At 42.2% G+C, this 14,140-nt stretch overlaps 2 protein-coding genes across 2 annotated transcripts in view; one reads left to right on the top strand and one right to left on the bottom strand.

Moving 5' to 3' along the window:
• The first annotated feature begins 824 nt into the window (after positions 1-824).
• rrp12 (ribosomal RNA processing 12 homolog) lies at positions 825-13,157 on the top strand. The gene is made up of 34 exons (XM_019864637.1): positions 825-1,033; positions 1,578-1,801; positions 1,918-2,001; positions 2,557-2,633; positions 2,713-2,818; positions 2,898-3,014; positions 3,167-3,305; positions 3,367-3,494; positions 3,957-4,055; positions 4,132-4,223; positions 4,313-4,424; positions 5,107-5,207; positions 5,314-5,428; positions 5,709-5,851; positions 5,947-6,068; positions 6,144-6,208; positions 6,305-6,467; positions 6,546-6,700; positions 6,777-6,844; positions 7,084-7,177; positions 7,261-7,419; positions 7,627-7,707; positions 7,784-7,889; positions 8,936-9,043; positions 9,305-9,462; positions 9,568-9,659; positions 10,325-10,480; positions 10,558-10,727; positions 11,219-11,326; positions 11,396-11,442; positions 11,538-11,613; positions 11,893-11,960; positions 12,057-12,139; positions 12,231-13,157. The coding sequence occupies exons 1-34, from the start codon at positions 895-897 to the stop codon at positions 12,331-12,333; spliced, it is 3,858 nt and encodes a 1,285-aa protein (XP_019720196.1). The 5' UTR covers positions 825-894; the 3' UTR covers positions 12,334-13,157.
• The window catches only part of antxr1d (ANTXR cell adhesion molecule 1d), a 22,273-nt gene continuing 21,134 nt past the window's right edge, over positions 13,002-14,140 (bottom strand). The window contains exon 18 of the mRNA XM_019864638.1: positions 13,002-14,138. Within this exon, the coding sequence (XP_019720197.1) occupies positions 13,848-14,138 (291 nt within the window). The 3' untranslated portion in view covers positions 13,002-13,847. The remainder of the gene's footprint in view (positions 14,139-14,140) is intronic.

Genomic DNA, 14,140 nt, shown 5'->3' with positions numbered 1-14,140 from the left:
ATAGGTCAGAGGTTTCCCACCCCTCGGTTAGATGAAAAATAGAATCCCAACATGCACATCGCTGTTTGTGTCCTCAGTAAACCTCTTTAACTTTCACCTCCATTGAGAACACCCCACTTTGTCTTGACTGTTTGTCTTTGTGCTCGGTAGCAAACTCAATAATGTTTGCTCAGCCATCCAAAAATAGAAAATCCATGTGCTGTTTTCCCCCCATGTGTAATGTGAGAGGATAACGGTGAGACAGGGAAGATAAATGTAAATATTTGCATCTTTGTCTGTTGTTTGGTCAGTTGACGTGCTCAGTCATTGTCATTCCTTGACTCAATTCCAAATAAAGACATGAATACCATCTACTATCAGATGATTAGTTCTCTTTGCACTGTAACTCAGAGCTTTAAAATGTGCATTAGATGTTCCTCACATAACTGTACATATTTTAAAATTAACCTTAAATGAAACAAAATCACTGGAAACTTAAACTCTTGGCCACTGTACAAATACAAAACATGAAACTGCACATTTTAGAGTGGCCTTTTATTGTGGGTAACCGGAGGCACACTTGCCGAGATTATCTACGATGTTTTTTTTCAGACAGAGTTCACATGATGAAAAATGTGAGCTAAAACAAAAGTGTTGGCGTTCAGATTTTTTTTAATTAAATGAAGAACTTAAATAAAGATGACTAACAAATGAACAAGTTATTTCACAGTATTGCATGCAAATACAGTACTGTACCTATTATACAGTATGTTCATTTTGAGTTTGGCAGCGACCTCTGCAGGCAAAACAACACAAAGGGAGGGGGCGTCTTGTGACGTCATCAAATGAGCGACAGAGTCATCTGTGTGGACCAGGCAGCTGCGTGTACACACAGCAGGCTGGGAGATCGTGAAAATGGTCAAATCGGGGAAACTTCGATCCGGGACAGGCTCGAAACTCAAACGGTGGAAGAAAGGACGCAGCAGCGACTCCAACCCGCAGACGAGTCGACATCGAACTGCTGCTAAAAGTCGCTTTTTCAGCCGACCATCCGGTAAAGTTTCATTTTGCACGTGGTTTTAGGGGCTGGGCTAACTTTAGCTGGTGGTAGCCAGTTAGCCTCAATCCACAACATTGTCATTTAGTTGAATAGCTAGAGAGGTATTATGCGTAATTAAAGTTTCCTCTGTTTTATACATTAAAAGTCAGTAAATGCATGTGTTCAGGATTTAAATGGTTAAGTTTAATCATCATTAACTGTCATGTATTAAAATATCAAGATAACCAAAATATTAGGAACTTGCTGTATGGCTCCAGTAACACAAATTAAAAACTGAAAATCTCAAGGTAGTATATTGCAGGGGCTTGGTCGACCGAATGACTGTAAAACAGCCACTTTTATTTAAATCACAGCATTCCCCCCATTTTACATGCTTGGTGCATTGTCTTAATAAAATGTCTAATTTTACATGGTTATTGTACTAAATAGAGTAAAATCCAAATAAATACAAATGAGTGTTCAATTCATTTTATTTACTCGACATAACTTGCATAGAACTGTCATGCCGTTTGTTTGTTTGGGTATGTGTGTGTGTCAGGAAAAAGTGATCTGACGGTTGATGCGCTCAAGCTCCACAATGAGCTGCAGACGGGTCCACTGGAGATCAAAACAGCGAGCCAGAAAGATGCGAGAATGGAGGAAGAGCCAGCGTTGTCGGTCAGGACTTCAGGCACCTTCCTCAGCGGCCTCTCGGACTGCTCCAACCTAACCTTCAGGAAGGTGCAACGTTTCTGGGAATCCAACTCAGCCGCTCACAAAGAGGTAGGAGGAGAGGTGGATGTCTGCAATCCAAAAGGAATGTATATCTTTTGAATTCCATGTTGAGGTTTCTGTGATCAATTGTAATACTAACTCAGTTTCCCAAATGTACTTTGCAGATCTGCGCTGTGTTGGCAGCTGTAACGGAGGTGATTCGTAGTCAGGGAGGCAAGGAAACAGAAACTGAGTACTTTGCTGCCTTGGTAAGTGTGCTGACTTAGCATGATGTATTGATACTTAAAGGTCAACCACAGTCCATGCTGTGACGCATGGATCAATTATAGTCCAAACTGTTGCGACTAAAAATGCTAGCAGTGTCTTGATTAACACTTGAACATTATTAACTGTTCTACAAACATAAGATGACTTCAAGAGAACCAACTCTCTTCAAAGTTGTGTGGTACATGGAAAAAATGTCACTGCATTTAATGTTCAAACTTTGCATAATGATACAGTGGCTTTGTTTATTTATTTTAAAATCCAGCACACCCCTCGCTTTTTGTTTTTGAGTGAAAAAAAAAGATAATCTATATCGGAATGGAAGATTTGTGATACACAATCAGGTGAGCTTTAAATTGGCCCTAAACAAAGCAGGAGTAAGTGGTTTATTATGTTTAAATTATCTCGTTACTCCCCACATGTAGGTATGTACTTTAAATGATACATTGTATCATTTTGCCGACCTCCAGTTTGAGAACCGCTGATCTGTCTGATGATATGAATATCTACAGCATGTGTCGGTTGTGTTTGATGCGTAGATGACCACTCTGGAGGTGGTGGATTCAGCGGAATCGCAAGCTGCAGTGGCCTACCTCCTCAACCTCACCATGAAAAGGTTTGCCCTCACATAAATGGATGCATTCGTGTCAAGTTCGTGAAGAATGAAATAAATGAATGCAATTGGCTGCTTTCAGGGTCCCCGCCCCGGTGCTCATGTCTAAATTCTCGGACACCACCAAGGTTTTGATGGACGTCATGTCCCAGCAGGCCTCATCTGAAAGCACTTCGTCTCTCAGATGGGTGAATATGTCCTCTTATTTATTTTTCTCAATTGTTTCCAGGCATGTCAGATTGATCGTCTTGTTGCTATCCTCCTTAGATTTTGTCATGCTTGGCCACTCTGTTGAGGAAACAGGACGCGACTGTCTGGACTTACCCATCCACTCTTCAGGCGTACCACGGCCTGCTCAGCTTCACCGTACACAACAAACCCAAGGTCAGGAAAACATCCATTCGCCCACTTTCTGTTGCACTTGTCCTTATTAGCGTTGCGGTTCGAGTAGGTATCTATCCCAGTTGAATTTAGGCGATCGCCAGTCATTCGCAGGGCACCTAACACGGCATTGTCATTTGTGTACCTCTGTGTAGGTACGTAAAGCAGCGCAGCAAGGTGTGTGCGCCATCCTCCGAGGGAGCGACTTCCTGTTCACAGACAAAGCGCCCGCGCATCACCCGGCTGCCGCGTCCACAGCCAAATTCTGCATCAAGGAGATGGAGCAGGCAGGAGGTAGGCCACTTTTCATTCTGCCAGTAGTGAGGGTGTTTAACTTATGTTTTTCTCTGTGCAGGAAGCAGAGAGGACACCACCACGCTTCACGTGTTGGGTCTCCTGAAGGAGCTGATGTTGTCGTTCCCCCTCGCGGCCGTGAAATCGTGTTGTGAGACATTGCTGCGAGTCATGACGCTCAGCCATGTGGTGAGAATGCTGTGGAAGCTCTGCATGAAACAAACAAACACAGGGCCTGATTTATCAAATGTTTGCGCATGCAAACAGATGCGGAAGCTGATCTACTGAACTGGTGCGACCGAAAAGCAGTCTCTATTTGGAATAATGCATGTTTTAGAGGTAATCAAGTTACAATGCAAATTAGAGGAGGGTCGCAACTAACAATTATTTTAGCAATCGATTCATCTGTCAATTTATTTTTGGCAATGAATCGGATCAAGAAAATGATCATTTGCATCTCTCTACTCAAAAAGACATGATTTCAAATGGACAAAATTGTGCGGAAAATAACATTCAATTACTGGTTTGGTCTGGAACATGACAGACATAAGCAAAAATGTTGATCACTGTTCTCCAAATTGAAAGGAGACATTTGACTTAGTTCATGTTGATGCAACGTGATGCCAATTACTGTCATTTTTCTGTGTGAAGCTTGTGACCGCCAGCGCCATGCAGACTTTCCATAGACTCTTCAGCGGGAAGCCGAACGCCTCAAACCTGTCACCCGAACTCAACGCACAAATCATCACAGTAAGACTGGGAGCAACGAAGAAAAAAAAAATTGTCCTGCTGTGGATTACGTGATGAATTCTAAATTTTTTCTTAGGCTCTGTACGACTACCTGCCCAGTGAGAATGACCTGCAGCCTCTGCTGGCCTGGCTCGCTGTGATGGAGAAGGCACATGTTCACTTGGCATGGTAACAAGCACTTAAGTAATCGTCTTGGGAGTTTTAGAGTGAGTTAGTTTGTCCTCACGTTACAATGAGTGAGTGTGTCTTTTGTGCAGTTTGCAGAGTTCGTTGAGTCTGGGGCACCTGCCTCGCCTCTTTTCGGCCACCATGTCCTGCCTGTTGTCGCCTCACACGAAGGTGGTCTCTGCGGCCGCTGGCATGCTCAAGGTAAAGCGGTATCCAGTCAAGGTCTAAATAAAAAAATGTACCACTTAGTTCACTTTTTTTTTGCTGCCTTCAACAATTCTTAAGGTTGTGGAAATATCACGCAAAAACAGTGTTTCTTTTTGTCAGACTTGATCATTTGTCAAAATAAACTTTTTCGTACGTTTCCATAATTAATTTCAGAAGCTATTAAGTGATAAATTCACAGTTTCACACTGATTTCTCATGTTCCAGTATGTGGGGATAGAGAAATACAAGTTAGGTAGTAATTATTGGAGCATGCCTCCCCTATTAAGGCGTTCCAATTTGACGTAGTCTGAAGTTTGACAGCTCAGTGTATGAGTGGTTAGCACGTCTACCTCAAAGTTACCCGCCTTTCTGTGTTTGATATTCTCCCTTTGATGGCCTGGCTGTTTCTATCGGTACTCCGGCTTCCTTCTACTTTGGCAAAACATGTCTCATAGTTTCCTTGAAAAATCCAAATTGTCCATCGGTGTGAATGAGTACAGATAGTTAGTTTGTGTTTGTGCTCCGCTGGCGGGTAGCAACTAGTCTGTAGTGTGCCACATCCCCCGCCCAAAGTGTCCTGGAAAATGCTTCAATCCCCCACGACCCTAACGAGGACAAATGCTGTTTAAAAATGGATGGGTAGATTAATACCTACTGATTTATGTTCATGTTTCAGACGTTGCTGACCGAGTGCGTGGGTCCACGCATGGAGGAAATAGGCGTGATTTCTGCCACGGCTTCTGCAGGCAACCCCTCCTATGTCTGCAAAATGTTTCGGTAGCATAACATTTGTTTGTTTGTCATTTTGAAACAATTTACTGGCCATGCCGTGATGCTAAATACGAGTTGTCTTTTCGTCTGTGTGTGTGTGTGTGTGTTTCAGTGTCGTGGAGGAAGGCTTGTCCTATCGCTTCCATGCCTCCTGGCCTTTTGTTTTGCAAATACTTGGCTGCTTCTACAAAGTTGCGGGGAAACATGCGCACCCTGTGATGACCAAGGTAGAGTGTGTGTGTGTGTGTGTGTAAGCCATGACTAGACACCTAATAAGTCTGTGGTTGGTTAAATAAATATTAATCACCACCATAAGAGAAGTGCAAATTACAAAAAAAAAAAAAGCTCAGTATTTTCACCTTTGTGATTACATTTGAAGCCAACGCCCTTGAAAATCTGTTCTCCTGGAAAACGATTCTCTTGGAGGTCTTCTTAAAAGGCCTGGAAAAAGCACGTACATAGTTGAGAGAGATTTTATGAGATTTTTTTTTTCTCCCGTGCTTGTAGTCGTTGCAGTCTCTTGCCGACTTGCGAGCCACTCCTCGTTTCCCGTACAGTGGCGAACTGGATCTGGCAGTAGGCGGCGCTGTTCAGAGCATGGGCCCCGAGGTTGTCTTAGGAGTAGTGCCTCTAAATATAACTGGCTATGAGTAAGTGTTCAGTGCTCACACATAGTGAAATAATAGTAGGTCTCGTTTGGATGTAACTGCACTGTTTGTATATGTGCTTTTTCGGTGGTCACCAGTGACGACCTGGAGTTCCCACGGAGCTGGCTTGTCCCGGTCATCCGCGATCATGTGAGGAACACTCACCTGGGCTTCTTTACTTCCTATTTCCTCCCTCTGGCCACCACGCTCAAGCAGAGAGGTACAACTGAACATTTTTCAAAGGTAAATTGAAGTGTCACACTAGCTCATGATTTGCATCCCATTTGTGTTGTAGCGGAAGAGTTGGAGCAAGCAGGTCAGAAATTGGAAGCCAAAGTCTATCAGATCTTACAGCTTCAGGTGAGTCCTTTGTGATGCGTCCTGCATGCATCACAATATAATTCTCCATATTTACCCGCGGGATTATTCGCGACATGAGTGGATGTTGTCTTTCAGATTTGGACCATGCTTCCTGGTTTTTGCACAAGTGCCGTGGACCTGGTGGCGTCCTTTAAAGGCCTCGCCCGCACTCTCGGCACAGCCATCAATGAGCGGCCCGACCTGAGGCTCATCGTCTGCCAAGCCCTACGCACTGTCATCAATAAGAGCTGCACGACTGGTACAGTGTTGTTTTCTTGTGGCAAGTCATACCTTTTTGGTGACGCCACTGCCTCTGATCACCTCTCTGTGTCTGCAGAGGAGGAAAAAGCCGAAGTGGGTCGCTTCTCCAAGAACTTCCTGCCCATCCTTTTCAACGTATACAGCCAGCCACCTGCTGAAGGAGAGTCTGGGGCCTACAGGATGGCGGTCTTGGACACTATCAAAGTCTACCTTACAGTCACTGAGCTGCAGGTTAGAGTAAAAAAAAACATGCATGTACAGTGTGTTTAAAAAAGCTTATGCTTATCAAACCCTAAATTACCCTTAGATGATCAACACCTTCCTGCAAAAAGCCACAGAGAGATTGACAAGTACAGAAAGCACAGAGTTCATTCGGTAAGTTCACTTAATAGTACTTTCAAAAATATGTGGGAAGATTAGGAAACTCCCATGGATGTTGATTTACTCAACTGCCATTGCGAAAGGTGAGCCACTTATCTGTACAAACACATTTTTCTAATATTAAGCAACATTACACACACACACACACACACACACACACACACGCACGCACACTATTTGAAGAAACACCATATATCAGATAAAGAGTTTTATCACTGTCTACTACTACTCAGGTTGTCAATGATGGACCTAGTGGTTGCTATGGCGCCCTTCTTGGATCAGTTAACAATGACAAAGACATTTGAGCTCATCAAGCCATATCTGGAGGTTTGTGCACGTGCGCATTCAGAATGGTCTGCAGGCTTAAAACACATTTCCTGTTCTCACAACTGTCCGCGTTCTCGCATCAGATTAAAGAACCGGGCATGCAGAAGAAGGCGTATCGCGTGCTCGAGGAGATGTGCGCGGGTGAACGAGATGAGTGCAGGTCGTTCGTCGTGGCCAACCTCGAGACTTTAAAGGTGGTGTTGCTGGAGACTCTGAAAAGTGCTTCATCGCCAGCGAAAAGGGTGAGTCGGGAGTACAAAACACACTGTTGGGACATAACGACAGGGACGCCTGCACAATCTGACGTCCGCCAAAAAGTTGTGATTTGATTGTCACTGTCAGAGAGCTGACAATATTTGCCATTATTGCCGATGTCGTTTATTATTCAATTGATTATCGAATGGGTGTCCTTGTAGTGATGTCTAATTTTCCACTGTCGTCGTCCTCAGCCGCGACTGAAGTGTCTGATGTGCATCATGAAAAGACTCGACGAAGAGCACAAAGACTTCATCATCTCGCTGCTGCCAGAGGTAGCCAAACATACGCTTGCACACAATGTACAGGCATTGATCCCTGACATTTTTACAAGGATGCTCGCTTCTACAGGTGATCATATGCACCAAGGAAATGTCGGTGGGCGCCCGCAAGAATGCCTACACCCTGCTGGTGGAAATCGGAAATGCGTTTGTGCGCTTTTGCGGGAACACTAAAGGTAAACTAACTCCGGGAAGTCAAGAAAATTTGAAAGAACATAGAGTGCACCACTTGGCTACAACCGCCATTAAATTTCGGTGATAGTTGCTGTGTAAGGAAGTCCAATATGAGGCCACCTCTGGGCAGCTGACCTACAACAAGAAAATAGTTTGCTGGTTTGCACAATGTGAAATTGGAACTGTAGGTTTTTTTTTTTGTTTTTGTTTTTTAAGGAAACCAATTGGTTGTTCATTATTAACATGGTTATTTTCTCTCTTATCGATAATTGCTATTGTATCAAATATAAATAGATTTTATGCAAATATTTGATTATTTGAGAAAATTTTCCATGGGACAGTCAAACGCTAAAATATTCAAGAGCTGCGTCCCAACAGCCGCCACTGGTTATATTGTCATATTTTGTGTTTCAGGTCGCTGGGATTAACCCGGACAGAAATTGCTCATTCATTTAAAAAAAAAAAAAAAAAATGCTGCTCAAATGATGTCGTTGATTTACAAAAGTGCTGGTCAAAGAAACGAGTTATTACAAGCCTTGCATACCATTAGGTACATCATAGGTTTGTGAAATATTGACTCTATTAACCCTGAAAGAAAAGGAAACTTTTGCTGGCTGTGGTAAATCATGGTTAGGAATTATCTAAAAGCTAAAGCTCCAGTAATAACCTGCTGAAATATGATCTTTTACATTGACTGCTTATAATTAAACAAATTAATTTGTTTGGCTCCATACAAGAGAGACTCGATAGAACTGTGTTCCCCAAAATAAATCATACATTGTAAATAACTAAAAGAAATGTAATTACTCTGAGTCCCCTAAACAGTATCTATAACCTCTAATCCATAATTTATCCATACATTTTATTAGATTATTAAAAAAAGAAAATTATGTTGATTGTTGAATTCAGTCAGCAGTTAATTGTATTATGTGGCAACTGATAGCTACGGTTAAATAAAAAAAAAAAAGTTAGCTGGTTACTATGTCATTCAATCATCCCGTCATTGTTTACCTGTCACAAGCAAGCAATGTGTGTGTGTGTGTTTTAGAGGCCATCAAGGAGTATTTGGTGATGGTGTATGCAGGCCTCACAGGCCCTATCACGATGCTCACCTGCACCGTGTTGGCACTCACACGACTGGTGTACGAGTATAAAGGTATGACACTTGACATAGGTGGCATTTAAAAGTCTACACACCGCTTTAAATTAGAGATTTTTATTATAGTTAAAAAAATAGCCTTTTTTTTCACCTCAATTGAGTTCTTCAGGTTGTAGCGTACATCAGTGATGAAAAAGTTGAGAAATTATTTGGTTTGGTTTCATTTTTTTACGACACGAAAAGCTGCCATTTAAACATGGGTGTGTATATTTATTATATAAGAGTCAGAGTCAAATAAGATCCTGTTATTTATGTCAGACTCCATTGAGGTGTCCACCATGGAGCAACTTCTGCACAACGTGTGCCTGCTGCTGGCCTCTCGCACCAGAGAAGTGGTCAAGGCCGCGCTGAGCTTCATCAAGGTCATCCTTTTCGTCTTGGAGACCAACACGTTAGCGTCGCATCTTACTGTGATGGTACGCGCTGGACGCGCCGTGAATATCGCATTGTGATTGAGATCGTGGAAAAACACGGAGTCTTTTGTGGGAGACCGGAGTTTATGATGTTTGTTTTTGTGCCAGATGGAAGGCATTGCGAGTATGACCAATGATGCGAGGAGACACTTCAGAGTCAAACTCAAGAACATCTTCACCAAGTTTATCAGGAAGTTTGGGTAAAGCTTGGAGAAATCTTGTTTTGTTTATTTTCTGTGTGTGTGTGTGTGTGTGTGTGTGTGTGTGTGTGTGCGTGTGCGTGTGCATGTGCGTGGTCACTTAATGCAATAAGAGCTTTCTCACAATTGGAGAATTATATATATTGTAGCTAAATCTGGGGAAGAGAGGTTTTTATAGACTCGTTTCCAAACCTGTATTGTATTTAAGGCTTATATTGCAAATTCGAAAACAATGTCACAGCACACGACCAAACTCATGTCTCAAAAAGTTCAAACACAGGCAAATTAAACATTTCATTGTTCTTACATTAAAAAAATCTTTATGATATATGTTCAACGCAGCCCCACTAGTTTAAACGTGGCATTCAGATTAATGTTGCGTTTGTGGAACCTGAATTTGGCAGCAAAATTTTTTTCCTCCCCAATCTGAGGGGGCCGGCCATTTTGCCCCTTGCTGTCGACAGTCATCTCAAACATTCAATAGATAAACAAAATAAAACATGCCGTGTGTGCCTTCTGTCTCAGTAGTAGGCAAAGTGAAGATCATAAAAGTTGACATGACATAATGCTCTCGCTCTCTCGCTGTCTGACTCTCTTTCTGTCTCTCTCACGCCATCCGGCATACGCTTCCCAAACCTGAATTAATGGTATGTCATCGTGTGCAGGTTCGAGTTAGTGAAGAGTCTGCTACCTCTTGAACACCACAAGGTTCTGGCCAACATTCGCAAGACGGAAGCTCGCAATAAGAGAAAGAAACAAGTGTCGGAGCAACAGGAAGACTCGGACAGTGAAGAGGAGGCTCCCAAAGCCACCGGTGACAGGTGCAACTCGTCTTTGTACACATGCAGAGCTGACTTGCCCTTCAATGTGAAACCTTTTTGGGTTTTTTTCTTCTCAGTATTGAGGACATCCTGGCGGGGTCAGACAGCGAGCCGTCAGAGGATGAAGGCAAGGCTGGAAGGAAGAAGAAAGGCGGGAAGCAGCAAAAGGGTCGGGCCTGGCTGAAAGAAGGAGAGGAGGACGACCCGCTCAACTTCTTGGATCCCAAAGTTTCTCAAAGAGTGCTTGGTAAAACAAATACAGCAATCAAGATATTTGTTATATTTTCATTGGTGTAATGTATATTTTAATGGGTATTTTTTAATGCGGTTTTGTTTTTTTAAAAAATTACCGTATTTGCTTATTGGTTGACCAACAAGCTCAAGCCTTTTGGGAGCAATTTTTACCCATCAAAAATGTTTTCTTATTAAAACAAATGTAATTTATTTGAAACAATTCTCATACATTTTGGTAAAATATATTTTTCATTTTTGGGTAGATTTTAATAGCAATTCACAACAAATTAAATGTGCTATATATATTAACACATGAAAAAAAAATAAAAATATTGAAATAATGATCTCATCCGAATAAACTCATAAATGTACTTGTATAATTGAACACCACACTGCAATATGAATCTATTGAAAAGTTCCAAAATGCAACATGTACGTTGCATGATGTTCCAAATCAATGTGTATTTATTGAGTTTGGAATATTGAATATTTTTCCTCTGGCAGCCACCAACCCTGAGAAGAAAAAGAGCGCCAAGGCTGAACACGGCTTCAAGGTGACATCAGACGGGCGGCTGATCATCAAAGAAGAGGATGACGAGGATGACCAGAAAGGTAGCAGTCAATCTTTTATTATTTGTAAGCACCCGGAAATGTTCAATTAATTCATCACCCTTCTCACAGATGACGGCGAAATGAAGGATATTCTGGAAGAAGCTGGGGTGAAGATTGTGAGTGTTGTTGGCTAAGATGAACCGCCAAAGTCCTTCACAGTTGACTACCAACTCACAATGTTAATGATTTTTTTAATGTTTATTTTTTTAAGAAAAAGGTACAAAAGAGGAAACTCCGAGATGACAACTTGGATGATATGGACACAGAAACACATCTCAAGTACAAAGGTACATGACAATATCGACAGCAGTGTAATAGACTGTTACATGTTTACCGATGTGCTTCATACATTTTGACATTTTTGGCTTGGAAATTACTGTAAACATACAAACAAGTTTATTGTATTTTTATTTTGATCTATTTAAAACTATTTAAGGAAGAAATTTGTAAAGTAATTCATCAAATGCAGACATTACTTGTATTTTATAGGAAACCTTTTTTATAATGAATTTCTACCATTTGAATTGAATGAATGAATGAATGGAATCTTTCATGGCCTTGCTCAGCTGGTGGTTCGGGCATCCACAGACAGTTGGGAGGGCGCACAGACTTTGGAGCAGAGTACAAGTCAAAGGTGAAGTCAGCGGCATGCAGAAAACACAAAGACAGCCTTAATATGCGTTTTAAAAAAACATATATGAATGTTTTTTTTTTGTTGTTGTTTTAACAGAAAGGAAAGGGAGATGTTAAGAAGACAGGCAAACTGGATCCTTATGCTTACATCCCTCTACGGAAGGCCCAGCTCAATCGCAGGTATGAACTCCGTTTTCAAAACCATGTTATTCTTGGAAGATGTTTGTGGCATGGTTTGTGCGTGTGTGGTTTTTTTTTTGTGGTCAAATAGGAAGCGGGCTAAGCTGCAGGGCCAGTTCAAGGGCATGGTGAGAGGAGCCCAGAAGGGGGCGCTGTCAGGTAGAAAAATGCAGAAGAGCAAGCGGAGAGCCTGAAGATCATGGATGACTCTTCGAGGGAAATTCAAATGTGTGTGCCTGTGTTTGGTGACGTCATGGACATCTTGTGTGCGTGTGAAGCAGAACTCAGTTTGTTCTTGAACTGCCTCATAATCCTAATTCTGCTCTTCACATTGAGTGTATGCAGATACAAAGACAAAGTATTATGTATTTTCCTTTCTAAGCCACCTTAGAGCAGTGTTGGCTTGTGAGTGAATAATAATCTTTTAAAGCAGATATACATTTGTTTTTTTTTTTTCTTTTTCATCAAAATCCAAAATGGTTCCATTTGTCGAACATGTCTGTGACATGCTGTCATCAAAATGTCAGCGTCAACGACTATCAGAAGCTAATCTGCATTCAGCAAAACGCAAGCTGCACTGCTTACTTTGTACCTCTACCCTATTTCTCCTTTTCTCCCATTTAAACTTAAAATATGACTTTGAATGCACTCCAAAATAAGTTGAAAAAATCTCAGATTTTGCATTAATGTCACGGGTAGATTATTAGTGTCCTGACAGCAGTTAAAAGTCAATTTGTTTAATTCAAGGAAAAGCACTGCAGCACTAAATAATCAATGTCATAAACCGTCTCGCAAGCATATTTCTGCAAAAACATCCGAATATTGCGAAAATTGATCACTTCTATTAGATGAAAGAGGTGACTCATTAAAAAAATGTTTATTGAAGTTGTTAATACAGAAATAATGCAAATGATCATTTCAGTCAGTTCAGGAAATGGAGACAAGCACAAGGCAATTTTTGGTACTAAAATTGTAAAAAGACCACAAATGGATGTCAGTCTAAAGGGCTTGCTAGCATTAAAAAAAACAAACCACACACACAACTTGAAATTGCCCGAAAAAGAGAGACCCTAGTGTTGAACTCAGCCATGGCTAAATAAAAATAAATAAAATCTGTAGAAACTGCCCTGCAGTTGCCACAAGAATGTTAGCTGGTTGGGAAATGTAAAAGGACCGTCGGCCTAATCTGCAGCAACTCCGAGGGTAGTCTACATTTAAAACATTTTTCAACTTACTATTCGTTACAACACTCATGTTTTTCCTAAAAGCTCCTCTAACAAAACCGAAGCAAAGTTACTCATACATAACATTCTCTTCATTCCAGAAAGGGCAGGGAACCTTTTTCCTATGATGCTAAGAACATAATGCAACAATAGAACTGTTAATCATCAAATGGTTAGCACGTCTGCCTCACAGTTCTGAGGTTCTTGCTTCCAATCTCTCCCACATTCCCACAAACATGCATGTTAGGTTCGAAGAAGACTGAAGAATTAGTATCTGCCCAAAGGTCATACTGTATCGGTTCACCCCCTGACCGAGAATCAAACATGGACTTCTACATGCTGTTTTCTTCCTATTTGTCGCCATGAGAGTACTGAAGTAACAAAATGGTTGGCTGATTTAAACTTGAGGATAAATTTTGTGTTTTTGCTGTCCAGCAACAATGCCCACAGGCTTGCAGGAGTTGGACCACTTTGTATCATCATCATCACAGCCTGGGAGGGGGTCTGGAAGGCGGTGGTCCCGGGGGTACGCGGGATGGGGGCGGCCCGGGTGGGGGTCGTGCCACAGGAGGGGGTGTGCGTGACGGAGGCGTGGTGCGGGGCCCTCTGGAAGGGGGCTTGGTGCGGGGGACCGAGTTGGAGACCAGGGGTCGCTGCTCGGCAGGCGCGGGAGGAAGGGAAGCGGTGGGAAGGGGCGAGGATGGTGGAGAGGGGGCAGCGCGGGCGTAGGTGGCCGACTCGCCTTCTTTGACCCGGTGGAAGCGTATGCAGCGGCCCT

The sequence above is a fragment of the Hippocampus comes genome, unplaced genomic scaffold (genome assembly GCF_001891065.2).
Source record: "Hippocampus comes isolate QL1 unplaced genomic scaffold, H_comes_QL1_v1.1 scaffold108, whole genome shotgun sequence".
Lineage (NCBI taxonomy): Eukaryota > Metazoa > Chordata > Actinopteri > Syngnathiformes > Syngnathidae > Hippocampus > Hippocampus comes.
Note: the sequence above shows the minus strand (reverse complement) of the source record. Positions and strands in the feature narration are given on the sequence as shown.

Bases quoted from the DNA above. Each gene is read 5' to 3' on its own strand.
- rrp12 (XM_019864637.1), top strand. From the start codon at position 895: ATGGTCAAATCGGGGAAACTTCGATCCGGGACAGGCTCGAAACTCAAA. The intron at 1,034-1,577 runs GTAAAGTTTCAT...TGTGTGTGTCAG, and splicing joins CTTTTTCAGCCGACCATCCG to GAAAAAGTGATCTGACGGTT. The intron at 3,306-3,366 runs GTAGGCCACTTT...TTCTCTGTGCAG, and splicing joins GGAGATGGAGCAGGCAGGAG to GAAGCAGAGAGGACACCACC.